General features: G+C 50.9%; 1 protein-coding gene across 1 annotated transcript; it reads right to left on the bottom strand.

Annotated features, from left to right (window-relative positions):
• Positions 1-4,509: 4,509 nt before the first annotated feature.
• IRX4 (iroquois homeobox 4) lies at positions 4,510-7,840 on the bottom strand. The gene is made up of 4 exons (XM_064441783.1): positions 7,595-7,840; positions 6,859-6,965; positions 5,599-5,921; positions 4,510-5,408 (listed from the first exon to the last, which is right to left on the bottom strand). The coding sequence occupies exons 1-4, from the start codon at positions 7,838-7,840 to the stop codon at positions 4,621-4,623; spliced, it is 1,464 nt and encodes a 487-aa protein (XP_064297853.1). The 3' UTR covers positions 4,510-4,620.
• Between the last annotated feature and the right edge of the window lie 15,898 nt (positions 7,841-23,738).

Below are 23,738 nucleotides of genomic sequence, written 5' to 3'. Positions count from 1 at the left end.
ATAATTTGACTATTAACATCCCTCTATTCTTCCCTTTTTCAAGAACAAAGTTACATGCATAAACCTTAACAGACACGGGACTCGGACCCAAGCGCATTGCTTTGCAGCCAGTACTAACTTCATCTAAGGGGGGAGCTAAACACTTTGGCCAAAACACAGCAGTGTTTGAACGATCCTTTTTCTCCCCATTCATCTACAAATCATCACACTCATTGAAACAGTTTCTGACCCCTCACAAAATCAGCCAGTTATAATCCTTTCTTGCATTTTCCAGGAGTTCTGCATGAAGAACGAGAGCATTAACTCTTTTCTTGGCATTTAACTGGATACACTTTCACACTCTCAAGCCTTCACATTATTTGAAGGTCAGATTTGAATGGAAAAGGTAAATGTATCTCAGAAAGACTGTAGTAAGTCAGAGTCTACTTCTGAACCATTATATCTTTAAAATACATAATGTTCAAAGTCTTGCCAAGACAAAGTCTCCTTGGACACGTCTCTTCATGCGGCTGATGGGAAGAAGCTGCTACACTGGGTTCTGTGACTATGAACTGATTATGCGACTTTAATAGCCAAATATATGCTCAGGATTAAAAGAAATGTGCTCCTAAACGTGAATAGAAAATGTGTGTATCATTTAATCTATCTGTCTTTTAATTAGGCACCTATAAATAATCTGGCTCTTGCAAGGTGCTCTCTAATCAGCTTAAATAACGCTAGCTCTTTCCTAAATTAGCATTTACAATTATGTGAGATAGTTACAGATCGTTAATTGCTACTGTTGTTATTATTATTGTTGTTATTATTATTATCATTATTATTAAGGAGCAGGCAATATGCCCCATTGCAATTTTGCATGCATGCCTGGGAGAAAAAGTAGATGGCATAAATCGCATGCATAATCTCAGGAGACAATCATTTTAAATCTTAATTGGCTGCCTTTTAAATATCATTTAAGGTCTCGTTTTCCCTGCCTCTCTCTCTCTAGTTAAGAAGGTGTTGTGTCAAAGTCTATTACCTTGCTGGACGTCTCGCCTCTAAGTTTTTTTAAAAAAATAGAACCATCAGCAGAGGTTTGAGAGGTCGATAAAGCTTTTAGATTTGGAGATGTTTTCAGGGAGCCCATTTCCTGCGGCTAAGAGTTGTTAATGGAGCTTAAGGAATTATCTTATGACTCGGGCTGGGAGAGCCGTATATTTCTTCGCTCCTGTTCCCTTGTCGAGGCTGAATATGCTGCTGTCAAACTCGCTTAATGAAAAGTAACGCGTCGCTGATTACAGTTTTATTTGGGCTCTATGTAAAAAGCACTGTTAATTTAGCATCCCCTCCTTTGTGTGTTTGAATTTGCCATGGCTGAATGATTTAGAGTCTCTCAGTTTCAAGCCGTTTCTCTACGATTCCCCCCCCCCCCCTTTCTTTCTCAGTCTGCCTTTATATTTCTGCTTTGTACAGCCGTACGAGCCACACGGCTTTCCCTTTCAGCCCTGTAGCCTCCTCTAAAGCAGCTGAACCTGATCTTTGACTTGTGCCATTGAATCAAATGGCAAAATTAATTTCCCACTCCTTTTTGTTCATACTTTAAAAAATTTAAAAAAAAAAAAGAAAAAAAAACCTTTTTGGAGGACCGCTGCTTTTGACGGCTGATCTAGAGATAAGGTTCGTGGGCCAAAGCAAGAAACTATTTTCCTCCCTCCCCCATAATTTCTCCAGCCTCATCTCGGGATCGGTGAGGTTTCGCTGCGTGGGGTGGGGGCGCGCAGGCACACGCACACCCGCCGCATCTCACACACGGCCACCCCGCGGTCCGGCGGGATCTGGGCTTGTTATACAACAGGCATAAACTTACTCAAACTTGTTTTATAACGACAATGACACGAAAATGAAGGGGTAAAGGTTTGATCCTCTTCTCTTTTGGCTTCTGGTATTTCAGCGCGCCCACCGTTTTATCGCCTTCATTTGAAGTCCCCGGGAGGGGAGGAGTTGCCCCGAAACGACGAGCTGACCAAATCGCGGTACTTTTACATCACGATTCGTAACTGCGCGCGGTGCAGCCCGCCAAACGCCTGCCGGGGCCGCAGAAGTCGGGGCACCTGTAAGGCTGAGGGAGGCTTTTGGCTGCTCAGCGGAGGAGCCCTCTCCTTGCACACACGCACAGACACAGGCGCAGTCTCACGCACACACTCGGCTGTGGCTGTGGTGGCAGCAAGAACGAAGTCCCCTCCTACCCCGCAGAGCCTCCCTCTGCCGCGCCGAAGCTGAAGCCCACGGGAGACCCGGTGTCCCCCGCCCGGTCCCCGCGCACGCCGCAAGGCTTGGCACGCACGCACCTCCCTGCCCTCAAATCACGGCAGGCGGCGGGGTTTCACCCCCCCACCCCCCATCCCGCTCGCCTCCCCCAACGGTTCGAAGGCAGCCTGAACGCTCGCCTTTCCTCCCTTCCCTCTTCCTCGCCTCCTTCATCCCCACCTCCTCGGTTCGGCTGAAAATAATTTGCTTTGTCTAAAGGGTTTCAGAGGCGAAGCTCGCCGGCCGCCCCGGCTGCATTAAAATTCCTGCCGGCCCAGCCTTTAGCTGAGATCGCGGCTCCCCGGAGACTCCACTTTCGCTATTACTGTCAAGTACCCTTGACTCTTTATTTTTGCCCTTTTATCTATTACAACTAATTCGAGTTCTTTTGCCCTTTTCAGTTTAAGACGTGGGCTTTCTGTAAAGCCTCCCCCTGCCACCGAGCTCTCCGGTGCAGAGCCTTTAGAAATTGAGGGGTTTACTGTCAAAATGAAAATTTCACTTCAAATTATCTTGGCTGATGCACGTTTTCCAGGCCGGGGGCTCCTGTCTGAGCCTTTTGACAGCCAGATCAGCAGAGGGGTTCAGTGATCTCGATAATATCATCCAAGAGAGCGAAAGTCAATACAATGACAGGGAATATGACTGGATACAATCCAATTACGGCTGCTCCCGGAGAGGGGAAGGGCTTGATCTGATCTCCGCACCCGGATTCCTTTATTCAGTCCTTGCACTAACAGGTCTCGCTAGAAACTTTGCGGGCTGGAGTCTGTTATATTTTGGCTGGGTGCTGGCTCGGTGGCGTTTATCCTTGCCCTTATACGTGTATATACGCATATGTATGTGTGTATTCCGCATTGTATTCTTATTTATTTATGTATTGGGGGCGGGGGGCTGGCGGGGAGCCGCAGGGGTGGGATGGGCGAGGAGGCTGGGAAGCAAGAAGGCTCTTCGGCTTGTCCGGTCTCAGCTCGGTCCTTCGGGCGCTTTTTCCGTCTTGCCCCGCAGCGCCGGGCGCCGCAGCTCAGGGGGGTTAGGCCGGTCTGGGTAAGCCGGGGTCTGCTGTTGCCTCGCACTTTCTTTTCCAGCTGTTCCTCTCTCCCGGTCCGGGGATCAGTAAAGTTTGTTCTGGTTCTCGGGAAAGAAAGGAAATCTTTTAAACGCCTGTTATCTAAGTGGTAAATTGGCTGCGAGTGCTCCTGAATCACGCGTCGAGAGTGCTCTTTCTCCCCCTCTCTTTTTGTTGGCTGCACTCTATTTAATGTCAAAACGGTAAAGCATCTGTCCTGAAGTGCTGAAATATTCATGGAGGATCAGCGATTCTCCATACTGGCAGAGGAGCTGGAAAGCTTAAAACGGTTCTTTAAAAGATCACATTTTCCATGTGAATCAATTGCTCCGCGCCCGGCGGAGCCGACGCCGCGGCCGAGCCCGGCCCTTTGGGGCCGACCTCTGCCCGCCCGACCCCACCTCGGGGCGGGGGGGGGGGGGGGGGGGCAACGGGGACCGGGGGGACGGGGGGACAACGGGGAGCGGGAGGGGGGTGCTCCCGCCCCGCCGGGCCTCGCGGGGCAGCCGCCGCCCCCGCTGCCGCCCCTCGCCCCCGCCGGGCCGGGCCGGGGGTCGCAGCGCCGAGCGTCCTCCCGCCGCAGCGCCCCGCCGAGCCGCTTCTCCCCGCTCCCGGCAGCCTCCTGCCGGCCCTTGGAATTACCGGGACCGGCTCCGAGGGGGGATTTGGAAACCTAAAAGGTGCTTGTTGCGCAATGCAAAACGCCACCACTTGTGTTACCTCTGAAACAGACAATTTATTGGAGTGAACATACCTTTTAACATATTCTTTTTTCTTTTTTTTTTTCTCAAGATAAATTTGTGCAGTGGGTGTAAACGTAGTAGAAGTGCTGTTCGTGAATTATATGCTAACAAGGAAATCAGGAGGAAAAACTCTCGGAAAGTCTTTATAACTAATGTCGGCATGCCTTAAATTAAATCTGAATTAAAATTTCCCGTCTGTAAACTTTCGGATGTAAACTTTTTCAGTAGGTCTACGCTATAGTACGTGCTTTTTGGACATGGAATTAAATAACTTTCACGACATTGATCCCTTAAAGTCGCAGCCAGGAGAAATTCTTCAGAACGGCTATGAGCAAAGTCTGTCCGTTGAACTGAGCAAACTGAACTTTAAATCCTCGTTTCTGGTTTGTCTGGTTTTTTTTCTTAAAAAAAAAAAAAAGGAAAGAAAGAAAAAGTTTTATATTTAAACTCTTGCAAGTCTCTTTTCAGTGTAGCTGACTCTTCAAGCGTTTTAGAAAGTCCTTCGCCCCCTCGGCGGACCTGTTAGGAGCAAAACATTTTGCTTCCTGATTTGGGAAACGCCAGAAACTCTTTGTTTGAGTCATGGTGGGCCAAGTTTGAGAGCTGCCCCTTGAGCACGTTGGCGCCGTTCCCCACCGCGCGTCCCAAGGCGCCCGTTTCCAGAATGGCTCCTTTGGTGGTAGCCCAGGAAACTGTCGTGTTGCTCAGGGCTTGGTTCAAAGTACTGTGCCTGAAGAGGGGGTCGTGAAACACCCCGTCCACCCAGTTCCTGAGGTTGGTGACCGGCGAATCCTGGTGCCTGTCGATGACACTGACCGGGGCGGAGACGGCGGCGGCGGCCGAGCCCCCCTGCCGTTTCAGCATGCAGGAGGGGTACTCGGCCTGGTTGAGGGAGGTGGCCGTGTGCGCCAGGGACCAAATCCTGGGCTTCGCCTCCAGCAGCTGCTGCCCCTGCTGGAAGCACATTTTGGACTCGCAGCCGCGCTGCCGGGCGCCGAGCAGGTCGGGGCCGCACTCCTCCGCCGCCGTCTTCAGGCAGCTCCGCGCCCGCTCCGCCGCCGCCGCCGCCTCCTCCTCCTCCTCTTCCTCCTCCCCGGCGGCGGCGGCGGCCGGCGGCGGCATCTTGGCGGGGGGCTCGGCGGCCCGCGGCGGGTGGCTGCCGCCGGGATGCGGGAGCGGGAGCGGGTGTGGGTGCGGGAGCGGGTGCGGGAAGGGCCGCCTCAGCTCGCACTCCGAGCTCTCCGACTCGGCGGCGTCCAAGTCCTCCAGGTCGCTGAGCTCCAGCTCCTTCTCCTCCTTGCCCGTGGGCTCTGCGGGGTGGGGGCGGGGGAAGGGACAGCAAAAAGAAGACACAGGGTCACTGGCGGCGCCGAGCTGCCCCGCGGCCGCCCCCACGAACGAGGCCCGCGGCCGCCCCCACGAGCGAGGCCCGCCCCGGGGGGGAGCTGGCGGCCGAGCCCCCGCGGCCGAACCGCTAAGTGCCTGTTTTTAGCAGGGTACCCTCGGCTTTCACGCTCTTCATCGCCTCCTCCTGCGAACCCTCCTCTTCCTCCTCCTCCTCTTCCTCGTAGGGCCGCTTCTCGTCCGAGCACTTGTTCCGCGGGGGACAGGTCATCTTGTTCTCCTTCTTGAGCCGCCGGCGGGCGTTGGCGAACCAGGTGGAGACCTGGGTGAGGGTCATCTTGGTGATGATGGCCAGCATGATCTTCTCGCCCTTGGTGGGGTAGGGGTTCTTGCGGTGCTCCTGCAGCCAGGCCTTCAGCGTGCTGGTCGTCTCCCGGGTGGCGTTTTTCCTCCGCGTCCCGCCGTCCATCGTGCCGTACCTGCGGGCACAGGGGAGCACCAGCAGCATTACTGACAGGGGAGCACCCGCAGCGTGACACGGTGCCCTGGCCCTGACACGGGATCCCGAGGCCCTGGCCCCTCGCCTGCAGCACCCCCCGGGGGGCAGCTGCACCCAAGAGGGGGGAGGTGGGCGAGGGCAGCCCAGCTTTAGGAGAGCGGCCTGCCTCGACAATTCAGGCCGAGGATGAAAGCGAGGAGGAAGGGTTCAGCTAGCAGCGGCACCGGGCAATGCAAGTCCCCGCTGTGCCATGCCGCTGGTAGCGGAAAGAGGGAAGAAGGTGCCTGTCTTTTGGCGTGGAAAAGTCTATGTCGACATTTCGGGCAGCAGGGAAATCCTAGCAGCTTGCAAAGGCACAGAAATCCCACTTTCCTGTTGTTTGGCCAGTCCTCCCCGAACAGAATACATCTGGGTGACCCCAAGGTGTAACCTTTAGTAGAAATATACTTCCTCTTACCCTTTTATTAGTAATCTCTCCCACCCTTTTGTTCCTGAAATTGTAGAAACCCAACGCAGATGACACTGGGCTGCGTCTGAATATTTAATGCACATCCTCCAGGAAAGGTCATAGGCGCCCAGTGGGCCTCAGAGCTTGAAAGGGTGTGTAAGTGATTTTGCGCTGGTTTAAAACTCATAAAGACAAGGGGAAGTGCCCGGGCGCCTAAGCCTGACTCCGCGCAGGAAAAGGTAACCGCCGCCCCTGCGGAGGGACAGTCCCCCCCGTGTCCCCCCCCGGGGAGGGACACAGGGACCCGTGGCTTTGAGCCTGCGGGAGGGGGGGCTTTTGGCGGGGAAGGGGAGGCGCCAGGACTGGGGCCGGGAGGGGGATGCTGGGCGGCCCGGAGGCTCGCCCCCGCAGCGGGGGGGGGGGTGGCGGGGTAGGGGGGGCGGCGAGCGGGGCCGGGGGCTGCGCTTACCTGTCGTACTGGTACTGGCTGAGGGTGTGATCGTAGGGGTAGTAGGCAGCCGCCGGGGCGATGCCCGCATGCGCAGACCCGCTCCCCTCCTTCGCCTCCAAACTGTTCTGCAAGAGACACGCCGCCGCCGCCCTCAGCCCCCGCCGCCCCCGGGTACCGGGGCGGGGGGGGACGGACACGGGGGACGGACCTTCCCGGAGGCCCCTCGGCCGCGGCGGCCATGAGATCAATAGAGACATTAACTCGCGCTACTATGGTGCCGGGAAAAGAAAAAAAAAGGGGAAGGGGGGACTGAAGGAAGGAAAAAAAGGGGAAAAAGCTGGTGGGAAGAGCGCTTCATGTTTTTGGCGAGTCGGGGTCTGGGGCCGCCCCCAGCTGCCCTCCCGGCCGGGCCCCGGGCTCTCGGCCGCGCCACCTCGTCAGGCGCGACTTTTAATTGCGTTACCGTGAGAACCGTGCCGGGCTTGAATATTTAATGACGGCGGCGGGGCTGGACGCGCCGCGCTCCCATCCGCGCCTGTGGCCCAAAGCGGGGTGGTGGCGCGGGGGAGCGCCCTGCGGCTCCGGCGGGGGGGGGGGGGAGGAAAGAAAGAGGAGGAGGAGGAGGAGGAGGAGAAGGAGAAGGAGCAGCAGCAGCGCCCGAGGCTGCCCCTGCCGCCGGCGGGGGGTCGCGGCGGCGGGGCGGGAGCACCCCCACGGTCCCGGTCCCCCGCGGCGGCGGGCCGGGCCGGCTTACCAAGGAGTAGAAGGCGGGAGCCTCGGTGCCGTAGGTCACGTAGTTTCCATATCCCTGGGGCCCGGCGTAGGGGCCGCCGTAGACCCCCAGAGCGGCGGCGGAGTTGAGTTCGTGGCGGGCGGTGGCGAGCAGGCGGCTCTCGTACACCGGGCAATAGACGGGGGTCTGGGCGGAGGCGGCCGCCCCCGTCTCGGCCAGCGTCCGGCCGCTGGACTCGCAGCAGGTCGTCAGGGAGTTGGTGCTCATCAGGAACTGGAGGGGGAGAGAGCGGCGCTGAGGGCGGGGGGGAGGGCGGGAAACTTCCCAAACTGTAACCAAGTTTAGGGCTTTTCTGTTTTTTTTTTAATCAGGTCTCAGCTTTGGGGTGTCGCCTCCCTCCCTCCCCTTCAGCATTTTACTTCAATCGGGGTAAAAACGCAGAGGTGCAAGTATTTTGTCAGTCAGTCCGTCGTCCGACCCCACGCCCCCCCCAGCAACAACAGCAAAACGCCCCGTGATCGTGGACGTTTAATCCCCTGTAACACGTCGCTCCAGTCCTTCCCATTTAAAAACTAACTTTTTCTGATGCGTCCTCACAAGACTGGCTTTACACCGGGTTTCTCCGCTTGCAGCACAATGCTTGCCCATCTGCGTTTTTAAACCTTTTTTCTAAATCACTCATGCATATTTATTTTGACCGCAGATTTGTAGCGGCCACGCACGCATCTGTTATTAACCTGCTGGTTTGGAATATCGCATCATGTTTCTGCAGTCCGGACCTCGGTACTTGCGTGTTTAATTGGTAAACTGTGAATTTAATCGGGAAAGAGGAAAAAGCGCTGGGGGGGGGGGGGGCGGGGGAAGGGAGAGCAGTTGGGGGTTGGGGGGATCTCTAGCTCCCCTTCTCACCTCCCCCATCTCTGTAGTCCTCCCCCACGCATCGTTATCACCCCCGAACACCCTAAATCCCGCGTGTTCCTTCCCATTTTAAGATACGTGCGCGAGATACAACGTGAGCATCCCGGGAAGATGCGGGGCGAGCAGCCGGTCGCCCGCTCCCGCATGCGAGATAGTAAAGGGTCGCTGCCGCTCTTAGCCCTGGACGGAAGCAATCAATAAGGACTGAAATTCAATCAATTAACGTCGGTAGGCAAAAAGTCTTACCTGGGGTGCAGAGGAGTAAGGGTAGCCAAACTGAGGATATGACATGGTACAGAGGCTCCCAGTTATCTAGAAACAAGGCGAGACGTCTGATCTGCACGCTATTGCAGTCTGGCTCTGCTCTATTGTACCAATTGATTGGTAACCACAGGTCCCTAGATGCTTATAGGACGAAGCAGAAAACCACATTTAATTTATTTACATGAATTCTTAAAACTTATGTTTTTTTAACCCGAGAAGAAAAAAAAGATTTGTACACTGATTTTAGCACCTGCCCCTCTGCAGCTACGAAACAGAAAGAATTGTTACGTGAGGGCTCCGAGGCTGGCAAACGTGACGGCAGAAATACATACTTTACACCCACGGAAAACTAAAGGGGGCGGGGGGGGGGGGGGGGGGAAGAAGAAAAGCGATACAAACACATCAGAAGCACGTTATTTTAAAAGAGCTGAGCCTCTGACGTCACGCAAAACCTATTCAGATTAACCTGCCTGTAAATTAACATTCATTTTCGGGAACCTTTCCCCTGGCGTGGAAAGTGCCTGCCCAGCGCCCCTCTCAGTCTGCCTAACAGGAGGGAAAGTTTGGAAAGCTCTCCGGCAGCGGCTACCCCTGCGTGCGACATTTCTGTGTGTTTCTGCAGGGAAGGAAATGAATGGGTTTAATCCGAAGGATCAATGTTGTATCAGCTAAGATTTCCCCCCCACACCCTTCTTCGTCACTGAAGAGCTGGTAAGCACTTTTAATTAGAAATTAATTAATGAGCAGCTGCTTCTTCCCACCCCACAGTAATAATTAGTCTCAATTACAAACAAGACATATGAAGGGACACACGACTGAGTCTTCATTTAAGATTTAATCAACAGTTAAAATTAGCGCTAACGCTGACAATAAAGCACATGACATGCAATCCTGCCTTTCTTTTCGGCTTTTATTCCAGACGTGTGATTACAGGTAGAAAACCCTACAAGCGTATTCCGGGGAATGATTGAAAGGACGTGACTTTTCACGTTAAAACGACTTTGATCCCATCGCAAACCTCGGCTGGAAAAGCCAGCCTTTCGCGGGGCGGAGGGCCATACCCCGCCTGCCTCTCTGCTCCGAGGTGCGCACAGCTGGGCGGTGGGGGGTGGGGGGGTGAATTAGGGAAGCGGAGGGGTGCAACTCAAATGTGCCAAGTGCTGTTTCTCACCGAAGAGCAAACATTTCTTTCCCGCCGGTTGGGTGGTTCCCCGGGGCTACGGCGGGTGGGAAGGAGGGCCTGGGAAGGAGTCTCGTCTCCATCACCCCCTTCTCCCTCCAACCCGCCCCACCGCTGCTATCAGCCTCCCTGCCCTCGGGGTGGGGTGGGGGGGGCTGGGACCCCTCCACACAAGCAAGCAGCATCCCCCACCACCGCCCCTGCTTCACCCCCGGAGGGGGCAGGCACTGTGCTGCAGCCCGGAGGTAGCAGCCATCGGGGCGGGAGATGCTGGCGTTGCCCAAGGGCCACCTCCGCCGTCCGGCAGCCCCAGCATCTGCCCCCCGACGGGCAGCTACCGCCGGGACAGGGCGGTGAGGCAGCCGCCGGGCGGGCGGAGGAAGCGGAGGAGTCAGCTCCGAGGCTGAAGCTCGGCTGCTGGTTCAGTTGAACGCTGCTCCGTGGTGTGCAGACTTGCTCAGAGAGATTCCTGGGTTCAGACATGTGAATAGCCCCAGGGTCACACTCTAATTAATGATGATGTTCTCTTCTTCTCCCCAGCTGGAAGACTGCCTCCCAGAAACGAATCTGCCCACACTGACAGCTCGATTGAGGGTGATTGATGACTATCTGGAGACCACAGTACACATAATATAATATCTGCTGCGTAATTGCTTTAATTTACAGATGAAAATACTAGTTCTCGGATCGAGTTAGACTGCAACGAGCGGCATTTTATGGCGCTTTGGAGTGTTTGCAAATAAAAGCTATCAGACACAGTACATGCAAATTATCCTGACAGCTCAGTATCTGTAGCCGGGAGAAAGGTATAAAGAACGGGAATCAAATGACATTAATAATCGGTTTTGAATTCTGTATCGATTTTTTTTGGGGGGGGGGGGCGCGGGGGAAGAGGGGGGGAAGAAAGTGCCTATTCTTTCCTCACCTGAAATGCTAATACCTTCTTCTTTCCGGGAATATTAATAACCCCTCCACTGGGTTTCTGGTACAGAAACGCTCCTTTATTCCTCCTGCTACCCCGGTGCTCCCAGGATATTACGATACTTTTAAGCTACTATTTGCAAGCGGCGTCCTTCTACGCGACGTGCTGACGAGCTATTGCATTGTTTGGGAAGAAAAGACACCCGGTGTTTACACAATGGTCTGCTCGCAGCCTTCGGTGCTGCTCGCTCTGCCTCCTGCGCGGATTGCGCCGGGGGATGTTTATTTAAGCCCCGGAGTATAACTCACCGGTGCTGGGGAAGAAAACAGTTGCACTTATCTCAAGAGCGGCTCGGTGCAAAGCGCTATAATTAGCTGGGAGAGCTGGAGGACTGCCTGGAGAAGTCCTCGCAGTTTTCCAGGCTACAGTTTGGGAGATGTGTCCTGGCGGTGTGGGTTGTTTGGGGGGGGGGGGGTGGTTGTTTTTTTTTTTCTTTCCCTCTTTTGCTGCTACTGCAGATGTCAACTCCGCAGCGGCCCACAGAAGACTACAGGTTTTGATATTTAGATGAGTCTATCCGACTTTAAAAACACAAGGTGAAATTCAATATTTCTATTCCTTGCCTATTTATATGTCACAGTTGTCTTTCGCTGCACCATGCAAATACTCTGGCGCCCATTTTTGCACTGAACTTTCCTGTATTAATCATGAGAATTATTTGTCATTTTTCTTCGCAGCCTGCCTGCTCTATTACTTTACTGCCGGTCAGGTTTGTGCCATTTCCAATCTGTATTCCCTAGAAAGCAGTCATTAAAAAACAAAACAAACCCCCCAAAACACCCACCAAAACCAAAAACCACCACTAAAGAAAACCTTAATAACCTTCAACACTTAATAACCTTAGACGCTAAAAGCTGACACTAGATTTTCCTCCAGCGTTCATGTCTCGTTTCACTTACAATCTGCAAATAACGGCCCTTTGTTGATGAGAAACGCAGCCCAACTATATTTCATCCTGAATTTTTGGTGCCAGCGCACAAACATGCAATAAACCCCGCAATGTTTTAAAATAACCTTTGTGGTTCTTGCACATAAACAACGCAACACTGTTCAAATCCAGGCAAAGACGCTTAATGCTGTGGACTACATCCTTAAGCATTTGGAAAATGCAAGCCTTCGCTGTGCAATAAAGATTGAGCCTTGTCAAAGCCCCTTTCCTGCACAAAGCAGTGAGCAGCTTTCGAGAAAGGGAACCACGCACTGCTTTCTCCAAAGTTTGAGCGAGTAAACCCATCGCGATCAATAGGAAACGCCGGAGAGCTTCCCTCCTGGAAGTCAGCCTGCACACCCAGGCGAGCAGGTATTTTACAGCCAAAGCCCAAGTACGTCTGTCTCCGAGGGTGATATGTTTCTTCTCCGAGAACCTGGAGCCAAGGTTCATGCAAGTTTTATCATAAAAGCATGAAACGAGAAGGAAACGCTGTGATGCTGGAACAGGCCACAGCAGGTAAAACAGAGAACCTCTTCGGGACTAACGCTTTGATGGACGTCTTCAGGGACATGATCTAGAGGCAGTTAATACAGCTACGCTTTTACTATCTGCGTTTTCATCGCCTCCTCTTTTGGAGGGGTTATTGCCACTCCTGGAAATACTTCAGCGACGGAATTTGCTTATGGGCTAAACAGACTTTAGCGAGCTCTTTCAGTCGACTTCGCTTTGTTTTCACGTTACAGACTTAAAGCAACCTTGACACCGCCTGACAAACGCTGTGAAGCTCTACACGTTGCCCATTTGGGATCTGACATGGAACCGAGGGCAGCCTACAACATTTTCAAGTAGATTAGCTCCCATAAAGTCGCTATCGACAGTAAATACGATTGTTTTTTCTGAGCCCATCTGAAGTGTAATTGCATCTCCCGCCCTCTGAATCGAGGGACAGCGACCTGACACTGCCTACCTGCACAAACCTGTGCAATGGCTTGTGATCGGTAGAGCCATGATGACAAACGTAACAGTTGCATAAGAAGGCGCCGCTAATTAATTTGCTCAGATTACAGCTACACGTAAAATCAGTTGTTCAAAGCTATCCCTTTGAACGCTTTCATTTTGTAAGTCTTCAGTCCTCCTGGCAATCTAGGTTGAAGCAGAAAGGCCTCACAGGCTTGTTCTGTTCTTTGCATTTATTAACTTCTCACACTTGAGAGCTAGAGCCAGCACACACACACGCACGCACGCACACAGACAAAACTTTTCAGCAAGAGAAGCAAACGCTGCGACCCGGGCAGCTGCTGTATGGCTATAGGGACCCTACAACACATCCACATTTACCTGCCCGGTGCAGAGCACTACGCTTTCACCCGCAAAGCAAAGGCTGCGTAAGGTTTCTCTTCCCAGGCTCTGCACCCCCAGTGCCGCAGACTCGTAGGCATTCAAACGCCACCGCCTCTAAGCTGCCCGGCAGTGGGCAGCTTGAGCATACTGCCCTGCGAGGATAAAACTTTCCTACTCGCAAGGTCAAATTCTACGCCTTTTAAAGTTTGCCTTAAAATCCAGAAAGTTTGACTCGATACCTTACCTTAGCGCTCGCTGAATATCATATCCACACCCCCTTCCCAAGAAATAACACACATATGTTAAAACACATTTGCCCTCTGTCCTAGGTAAAGATTGCACAAAGCCAAATGATTCATCACAGATAGTTTCTCTTCCCTCCAGCAGTTCCTTTTCAGCTGCCTTGCTGCTAAAGCAGGCTCCGAAAAGGGGGGGGGGGGGGGGGGGGGGATAAACCCCACCGCTCCCCCCCACCCCCTGCTTCCGTAGAGAGAGAGAGAGGCACAAACACACACACACGCAAACACAAGCACCACCACCAAAACAAGAAGAAAATTTGTACCTGCGATCACGCCAGGCTTCGGCTAAAACCTCGTAGCGATGGCTGTGCCATGGCAGCGCTTCTCTCCTCCCGTCTGCGCCGGCTGACTTTGCAGGCAGCTGCGGGGAACTAACGCAGACATTTCTCAGTGTGCAGTACCTGAGCGGAGCGGCAGTGCCTTCGGTCCCCAGGCGCCACAACCACTTCACTAACCCCCTGTACCAGAGTGACGTTCAAGTGAATAGCTCCACTGATCACACTCTTTCCTACTGATTAACACTTTCCAACGCGACCAGGCGCTCCGCTTCCAACTTTTCCCGTTTTAAACCAGGAGCAGCCAGCACCGCTCGCTTCCGCGGATTATAAACGCCGTCTGGGGCGTGGGGGACACCATAATTAATAGCGGGTTAGTAAAATTAGCGCTGCCACTCCAATTGTTGTCCTTGTTGCCAACAATAATTGCATTGATTCTGGAAGGACACGAATGTCCTCCATTTAACCTAATGATCTGCGGCTTGCACGCGCTGTAAGGCAGCCGCAGCCTTGATTAACTGCGCGCACCTCCGAAGCATCATTTATCTCTGCGAGTCACGACCGAAAGGCGCTAAACTTACAGGCAACTCTCCCTGCCTCTCTCGCCGCCTTTGTTTCCCTCCCGTTTGAGGAGGTGGGCTGGGACGCCCGCGCTAGCCCTGCGCGCAGGAGACGGGCACCTGTACCTGTCCGCCCATCGCCCGCGGCTTTATTCATAGCCCCGGGGCAGCGCGGCGGAGCCGGCCGCCGCGGAGCTGCCGAGGGGGCTGCGGGGCCGGCGCCCCCCGGACGCGGGGAGGGGGCCGGGGGGGGGGCGGCGCAGCGCGGCGGCGCCCCCCGGCTCCGGGGACCCGCTACCGGCAGCGGCCCCCGGGCCGGCCCCGCCGCGCACCGCCCGCCCTGGGCGCAGCCCGCCGGGGCTGCCCGGGCACCGGAGGCTCCCTCCGGCCACGGGTACGGGGGGCGGGCGGGCGGGCGGGGAGGGGGGGCTGGGCGCCGGCGGCGGCCGCAGGCAGGTCGGGGCAGGAGCGCTTGCTCCCGCTTATTCTCTCCGTCCTCCTGCGCGCACCCGCCCGCCCGTCTGTCCGTCCGTCCCGCCCGGTCTCAGCCCTAGGCTGCTGCTACTGCCCCTCTCTCCTGCGCAGAAGTTATTCGGGCCCGAGGCTGGACGAGCCTGGCAGCGACCCCCCGGTCTTAAATGTCCTTCCTGGCGTGCAGCCCCCCCCACCCCCCACCCCACCCGTCACCCCCGGGCGCCGAGACCCGCTCCGGGCCCCTGCCCGGGGCCCCGGGGCCGCGCCGCGCCCGGGCGGCCCTGCGGGGACCCGCCGCACGCCAAGTTTTACAGCGCGGTCGGTCGGTACTTTCTTTTCTTAATTGTTTGTTCAGCACGAAAAGGGACAAATCGGGATTGACAGAAGGGGGAGGAGGGATCAATATCATTCCTGTTTAAAGGCGTGAGCCTGGGCAGACGTCTCAATAAGGCGGGGGGGGGGGGGGGGGGGAAGAGAATATTATATCCTACCTAATTAAGCGAAGACAAAGAGGTGTGGGGAGAAAGGTTCAGGAGAGGTGGGGTGGCAATGGGAATTTTTAATCCCGTGCCTTCCCACCGTAACCACCAAGGCTGAACAATAACGTTAATAGGGAACATCTGTACATCGACAGATTTATCCTTGCCAGGGCTCTTTCATGCCCGTGTCATTTGCATGGACCCGCGCTCGTAATGTTCGACACACGCTGCACCATGTAGTGCAATGACAGGGTAAATCTGATGAACGTTGAAACTGGGAAATCCTCTTCTCTTCCCCTTTCTCCCTCCTCGGATTGCCCTTGCAGCTTCCAAGGCGGGGAAACCACACGGAGAAAGAAAACGTGAGCCTTCTCCCCATCCGCACTTGTAAACAGAAAGCCAATCATGCAGCGAGCCTTTGCATTTTAAAGCCGAGTAACAAACCCACAGCGACGCGGACGCCCTGGGGTGCCCGCCCGGGGCTGGCCTGCTTGCCGGCAAGGCGGGGGGTATCTGGCCCGGGGCGGGGGCATCGCTCCGCTCCCCAACCACCCCGTGGGGCTCTGACGCCTTCCCCCAATCACCCGGGGGCGCAGGAGGCGTGTGCGCTGCCCCCGGCCCGGGGCTTTCCCTCCCTTCCTCCGGGGAGGCCCGTCCCGCGGGCGCTGCCCCCGGGCTCCCGCCCCGCGCTGCCTCCGGCCCGGCTGCAGGCAGCCCCGGCGACGCGGGGCCGGGGCTCCCGGGGCACCGCCGTGCCTGCGGTGGGGACCCGCCGCCCCGGGGGCCGGGGGCGGGTCCCGCCGCCCACCCCGTCCAGCCGCCCGCACGGCCGAGGCCGTGTCTCACAGGGTGGGGTGGCATCTCCTCCTCCGGCCCAAATGTGCCGTCGGGGGTCCGGGACCCCGCAGCCCGCCTCCGGCCCGGAGCCGCCGCCGGTGGAGCCCGGGAGCGCTGCGGGAGCGAGTGCCCACGGCCCGGGGTCCCGGGGAGCTGCCGTCCCCGCCTTTCCCACTGGCAGAGCAGCAGGGGGGAACTACTGTGGTGAGGTGCTGGGGGGCTGCTGAATGCAGCTGTCCCCCTTCCCCCTTCCCCCCCCGCCCCGAATTTGCTGCGATGTTCCGGGGCAGGAGGCATCGTTCAGAAAAATCCTTTTTTATATTGACACCTACCAGCAGTAGCTGTATGTTAATATGTACCTTTTGTAATATAACAACCGCAGTTCCACCAGATCAACATTTTTTTTATTATTTCAGTGGCGGTTAAAGGAAGCAAGCAGACCCTCGAGTCTGTCTTTTCTGATTTGCCCATGTCAACGCGCACACCTTGGAAATTGCCACCCATTGCCACTTTGACCTACGCACTAGAAAGCACCGTGGCTTTCTGACAAAGACCGGCCTAGCCAGGCAGGCGGGCGATCAAACTGAGCAGAGCTGAAATCCCAGTAGACATGCATGCAAGTCAACCGTAGTGTCCTGAAGGATACAACCGCTAAGGGAATGCAAGTCGCCAGTAAATCTTGGAAGGTGCTTGCAACCAGAGCAAAAGCTTTTGGGAAGCACTTCCCAAAAGTCATGGGCCCCAGCCCATGGCTGGAAGGGCATTTGCAGATTTTGCTTGATGTTCATGACATTGTTACAGATCAGATTTTCTCTCCCCCCCCCCCTTTTTTTTTTTTTTAATGACAGATAATACTGAGGTTTCAACCATTTTTAAGGTTTAAACTATTAAAAAATGCTCTTTCCACAGTAGATACGGTGTCACTCCTGTCTCTCCTGGCATTCTTTGGCACTCTTTCCCATCTCTGTAGCTAGATCAATGTCCTCTCTGCTGTGAAAGGGCCATCATTAAATGATACCAAGTGGTTAAAAACCTTAATTTTCCATGTCATTAGACAAACACCACTGGTGATAGCACCACATACTTCCATTCGGAAAGGGAATATCATTTAATTGCCAGTGTCAATTTCTGCAGTGGCTGTTCTTTGAAGAACTACTTTCTAAGAGATCAGGTGGGAGAAAACACTGGCTTGATCTCTTCGTTCTTTGGCCTTTATTTTCCGGTAGAGGTTATTAAATCACACCTAGTCAAGGAATAATATACTAATGCTTGTCTCATAACTCACATACACTATGAAGGTCCTAGAAACACATTAGCTTAATGATGAAACCTCTGAGATAATTTACGTACCTGGAAGAATTTCCCAGGAAAGCCAACGTAACTCAGCATGTAGTAAATATACGGACAGAAATCAGATTTTCACTGAAACTATTTTTGTCCTCATCTGGTTTGGGTGCCAAGTTTTATGCTAGCCTCAGAGCAACAAGGTTTATCTTAATGTGCAGGGATCCATACAGGTACATTTCTTTTCCTTTTCTCACACTAAATTCATTATGTGGTGTTCAAAAGACTGATATACATTAGAAAACCTTTAGGCATTTCAGTGTAAAAGGGATGGTTTATTAAAAGGATAGGTTTTTACTTTGAACAATGACTTCAGTGTGTACGTTTAAATGTGAACTGTTTATCTGAGACTGACCTGCATTGTACTGACCTGTACAACTATACTTTTAGTAATAAATGCGCGCCTAAGATGATAAAACATCTTTCTTTTCAGATTCTGCGTGGCCATTTGTGGGTCTTTTGCAGTCCAGAATGATAATAGGCTCATAATTTTTTCTTTTCAGTAATTTTCTAAGCAAGTGTTACCATAATTCTGTTTGTGAGCCCATGATTTTGAGAAGTTATTTATTCTGCGGTAGAAAAAAAATGTTGATGTGGCTGAGAAATAGCTACGGCTGTCTTAGACTGCTCCATATATGGATGGTTGGAGAGGATTATTGTTTAGTAGGAAAAGAGCATAATTTTCATTGCTTAAAAGCTTAGCCATTGCAACCCTCCTTGAAGACCCTGAAAAGGCAGAAGGTACCGAGTGAGTCCATAGCACCGAGCCCTCCTTCCTGCACTGCAGCTTTGCCTGCACTGGGAGGGCAGCCTGAGCCTGCAGACCTTGCCCAGGTGCGCAGTGCTACTGAGGTGGAGCTCCAGGAGTGCAACACAGGAATAAGCTCCTTCCTCCATGTTATACAAGTAGAGAGCAGTGGACCTCGGGTCTAATCCCACCGACCTTCCCATGAGTGAGTAGTTCTGTGAAATGCTACTCGCGAGTGATCACTTCTTGCACAAAAGGGATTACAGAAGAGGACTGTGTGTGCCTCAGAAAACAAAGGTGCAGTTAAAGCAGCGTTTGTAGTTTTCGGTTAGGGCTATCTTTCAACGCAGGATGAACCATCATTTTTTCTTCTGCTAATTATTTTCATTAGCTGTTTTAACTTTTCCTGAGAGCTCTTAATAATTGCTTCAGAGCAGAATGTGTAAAACTGAGAATTATTTATGGCACTGATTAGAACTACAGAATACTAATATGGGTAGTCAGGAATAATTTACCATAGCAGGAAAAGCATTATTTAATTGTTTAATATAGAAGTTTAATTGTGCTTGCATATAATTATCATGTAAATATCACTGTGATCACTTTAAGAGGTTATTTCTAAGTGTGCCAAAATTCTGAAGCAATCTGAAAAGAATTAATTTTTTTCTTGCCTCCCTTCACAAGTCTCTCAAGTGCACTATGTGTTTTAACTTAAACCAAAATATAGCCAAAGGCAGACAGGAGTTCCAACAGTGACCAGTGTAATACTCACTGCTTTTAATTACTGTAACAATAAATCACACAGGAATGTCCTCCAGGAACTAAATGATTTTCTAAAAACATTTGAGAATATTTTTGAAATTCAATTAATTGAAGGCAGCAGATAAAAGGTACACATTCTTAATGGCTATAAAATAACCCTAAGGGATGTAACTGAGCTCCAAGCTGAACTTCAAAGTGTGACAGAAATACTTACTGTATTACTTTAAAAGTATTCAGATCAATGAATCAGTTAAAATTACTTATACATTTACCAACCTTTTCATTTTCTTTCTGAATATGATAGAAAGAATTGCTCTCATTTCCCAGGATACAAAAAGCAGTTGAGACCTGTAAAAGAAATTGTAATTAAAGCCAGCCTTCAGTCAAAACTGGTATTATGAATTTTTGGTTGACACAAGATAAAGGGGCCAGCAAAACATAAAAGTGGCTTCGTAAAACACACATTTAGACATTTTATACTGGAATTTAACAGGTTTGTGGAGATATTTCAGGTTCTGGAATTAAATCCGTCCTTGTTAAAGCCAGTAAGCATTTTTCTATTGAATTTAATCAAACCAAAATTCCACCCTGCAACCGGTATTGTGTACAGCCGTGTACCAGACCAGCTATCTGATTGTGGGCCAAATCGGTTTTCTTTTTTTGTTTTCCTCCCCTCTCTTCGGACTAATCGTGCAAACTTGAACACCCAGATGGCTTTGCAAAGTGCTGAACATCTCAAACAGTCACAGCCGCTTTCAGCTTTTGCGGGTAGTTGTCTGAGGTAGTATGCCTCAGTGGGATCCGACTCTGTGAATAAATACCTTGGCGTTTGGCCTGTAGTTTATGAGCAATAGAGGTTTGCTTTAAAATAGAAGTGTTTAAACCATCACAATTTTCTGATTTGCAAGGTGATTTTATAATGACTCAGCAGCAGGAAAGTGGTAAGAAATACGTAGAAGCTGAACTGTTGCTACCAGTCAATTTTTTTTTAATAGATGTGCTCTGTTCTGAGCAGCTCGTCCTTCCCTTCAGTAATCTCGACCTACAGCCACGCTCCTGATTGTACCCAGGCCACGAAAGCAGATCATAGACCCACAGTTATCCTACCATGGGGATAAGGGTTAACTTCTATCCTTTGCAAAATGGCTCCTTATAATTATTCACTGATGACAAATAATTAAACTGCATGCGTATCGTTCCTCAGTGCAAAAAGTTTAGAAATAGTAGAACCAGATTTATGCACACATGTACATTTCATGCACACCCGTGTCCGCGCACTTGTATGTACGCGCACACACAGAAGGAAAGGGTGCAGAGAAGGGTCTGTTCTGTGTGAAGGGACGGTATTCCAAGAAAAGACTGAAAATACTCTATAGAAGACTAATGATGATATTTCCAATGGCTACCTACTTTCAATACTCACTGATAATTTTCTCAGTAGCTTGTTAACATTTTCTTCATGTTTAAAATGTGTTGAACTGAGTAAAATGTGACAATAATGCTGCAGAGATATATACATCTTTATCCCGTCTTCTTCTTTTCCTTGGTCATTCAAAATCAAAAACGCCACAGGAATCTCTGAGTATTTAATAGTGATGTTATGTCATGAAAATGTAACCTTTTTTTTATAGCCACACACAGTAATTCTGCACCCTGCAGGCGCGAGCTTGGGGGGGTGTCACTGAGCAATGGAAAGACCTACAGCAGACTGCAGTTGCAGAAATGCAGTCACCGACAATGCATCTGTTATATAGCAGTTATTTTAAAACTGCCTGTAATAAGTATAATACAAGACTAAAAACACCAGTAAGACTTGGGTTTCGCACAGAACTCTGTTTAATAAAGGCAATAGTCTAACCATGACCCTCTTTTAATCAGGGGCTGTGGACTGTAGAAAACAGTTTGAATATTATGGGCAAATACCCATAATATTCACAAGAGACTCACATCTACCAAATTAGCACCTGTGACCTGCAGCCCCAGGTTCAAATCAATTCCATACAAAAAAGCCTGAACTTTCTGTTAGGCGTTTGTTCCACCAATTACTCCGATCATTCGCAAGCATTTAAAAGCTTTTCTCTTCTGAGGACTGTGCAGTTAAAAGATCTTTTTCAAGAATAGTTAGGTTGTTTATCTCAGAAGGGCTGTTTGTCTCATAAAGGAACACATGGATTGATGAGTATATAATATCTCCATAAATTCTGAGAAACTGTAGGACATTCCTCTTCTCCCTCCTTTTTTTTTTTTAATCAATAAATATTTGAACGAAAAAAGTCTCTCTCTCCCCCCCCTCCCCCCAACCTGTGGTGAAATGCTTGAACTGCAGTAATGTAGAAGAGCTGAAGTAAAAAACAAGTCGGAGTATTGGCTTCAGATTAAAGCTGGGTAAACTCAGGATAACTTGTCTAGAAAGTAGAATCATTTAATTGAAAATACATGTCAGGCAAGTTTAAATATGACTAAGAAAGGAAAAAATTACCCTCATACATCTAATTTTTAGGTTTGCAAAGTGCAGTCAAGATATAAAATATAGTCATGTTTGTCATAAGGCGCTATGTTTCATCTGCCTTGTATTTTCCAGTTAACACTCCTCCTCCTCCTCTCCCAAGCATCTGATTTCATAGCAGGTAGAGCTATCAGTCCTAGGACACAGAGAGTGGGAGCTGAGGGGTTTCTGCAAAATCCTCACCAGTGTTGAAGGAATAGCCTTCCTTGGGAGGATGACTCTGTTTCTTGTCTTTGCCCATATCCAGAGACAACTGTGGTAGGTAAAAGATGAAGAGTGGATACCTACAGCTGCACGTGCCCGCAGAGAGCATGTCCTGATTGACATTTCAAGCCTCGCGTAAGGCTCCGAGCTGTGCTCTCCTCCCCTGCCAGACTATTTTTCAGGTGGAACCGGAGCAGAATAGGACAAGAGCTGCTTACCCAGGAACCAAGAAAATGTCAGTACCATGCTCAAACCCAGAGAGCTTGGGGGTGCAGCAGAACTGGCGGCAGCATCGATGAAGCTGGTTACTGTGGCTGACTGTGCATCACCTAGAGGAAATTTCAGCTGAAATGACGCGATGGAGCCAAAGGTCATGGCAGCCGGTGGCACCACAGCCATTTCCAGAAGCTGGAGCTCTCACCCAAGCTGCAAAAGGATGCCTATTGCAAGTTTGGCCAGGGGGTCATGCAAGCTGCTGGCTGCCTGTGGTCAGCCAAATGAAGAAGTCAGAGTGGAACAAGTGTGAGAAAACCTGCTCCTTTCCAGCATTACCAAAACACAGGCAACCGCTGGGTTTGTCCGGACTCGGTAGCAGGAGCTCAGCTGAACCCTTGCTTTTTTGCCCACTGTCACGTCAAGCTTTCACTAATAACTAAAACCTTGAGCTGCCAAATCTATTTTGTGGTGCCCTGTGGGACTGTTGTTGGCTTGTAGTTTTGCACCAGGTTTTCTTACCAAAAGGCAGTTAGTCACTTGACACTAATGTGTAAAGAAAGATCTCCTAACTCTGGCAGCTCCTGGGCCTCAGACAGTGCTTTCTAGTCTCGCTGAGCATTTGGGAGGAGGACTTGCTGCAAGCGGCAATCCCAGCTGACTACTCTTCCATGAAACTTGAAGATTTGAAACAGAAAGCATGGTGGAGTAAAACCTGAGATGATCTGAAAAAGGAAAAGATGAAGGTGACTCCATATATGTAAGTAAGACCTATGAATCTGGATTTTTCCTATTTACAATATTTTATGTGAATTATACCACTGGGAAAAGGCAGATGGGGGTTCCGCAATCACTCCGGAAAGCAGAGAGGCTCGCCCGAAGGCTGGGAGGGCAGCTTGTTCCTCTGGTCTGTGTTATGCCGGCCCTTGTGATATGGGACCCTAAATAGGTTTTTTTGGGGCAATTTGTGAGTCATGTGACCTTAATGGTTGACCTTTGTGTGAGAGAAAAAAAAAACAAAGGCAATTTTTTTTTCCTACTTGATGCAATATATCTACTTTCAGGAAGCCCAGCTTAATCTGTGTTTCAGTAACCACTGATAAATTTGTAAGGATCTCTAACCTGTCTTTTTTCTCCTGGAATTATGCCGTGGCTTGCTAGCCAAACAATCCCCAGCATTGCTCACCTGCAGTTTAGAGAACTTAAAATCACTAGACCAGCTTTGTGAAGGCACTTCAGGATTACCAGAAAAGGCAGGCAAGGGGGACCTTTATAAATTTATAAAAATACAGTCATTAAAACTGCAGTTCAGCTGCCCAGTCCCAATTCCCTCTTCATTTTATTTCATTCTTCCACTGAGTCATATGAGTTTACTCTTGTCTTGCCTTGGTTGCATTAAAAAAATCCACGTACAACTCACTGAGAAACAGGATAATGATAAAAAAAATTTCTATTTTGAAGCCGCCTTTCCTTTTCACAGATTTGTTATTCTCATGGAAGTGCATGTGCCAAGGTAAATTTGTTCAATAGTAGAATTTACGATTGAAAATTTTATAGATAGAACTAGGAAAAATAAAGCCAGTTGTAACAATACAAATAAAGAATGAATCTTGTGTTATATATGAATCATGCAATTAGTGAATTCCACTAAGGATAGTAATTGTTCATTACTTCAGATCTGGAAGCTATTTTGAAATGCTCTGGAAAGCTGAATGAGAAGATTATTCTTTATCTTAAAAATCAAGTTCAAAGGACTTACCTTCAAGCAAGTGACGGCATTCCCAAGTAGTGATCACGCTGCAGAGTAAATGCTAAGGGGAACTAAACTTAAAGCAACCTAATACAGAA

The sequence above is a fragment of the Phalacrocorax carbo genome, chromosome 2, assembly GCF_963921805.1.
Source record: "Phalacrocorax carbo chromosome 2, bPhaCar2.1, whole genome shotgun sequence".
Taxonomy (NCBI): Eukaryota; Metazoa; Chordata; class Aves; order Suliformes; family Phalacrocoracidae; genus Phalacrocorax; species Phalacrocorax carbo.
The sequence above is the reverse complement of the archived record's forward strand: the minus strand, read 5'-3'. Positions and strand labels throughout refer to the sequence as shown.

Bases quoted from the DNA above. Each gene is read 5' to 3' on its own strand.
- IRX4 (XM_064441783.1), bottom strand. From the start codon at position 7,840: ATGAGCACCAACTCCCTGACGACCTGCTGCGAGTCCAGCGGCCGGACG. The intron at 6,966-7,594 runs GTAAGCCGGCCC...TGTCTCTTGCAG, and splicing joins CTCCCGCCTTCTACTCCTTG to AACAGTTTGGAGGCGAAGGA. The intron at 5,409-5,598 runs GTACCCTGCTAA...CCCACCCCGCAG, and splicing joins GAAGAGCGTGAAAGCCGAGG to AGCCCACGGGCAAGGAGGAG.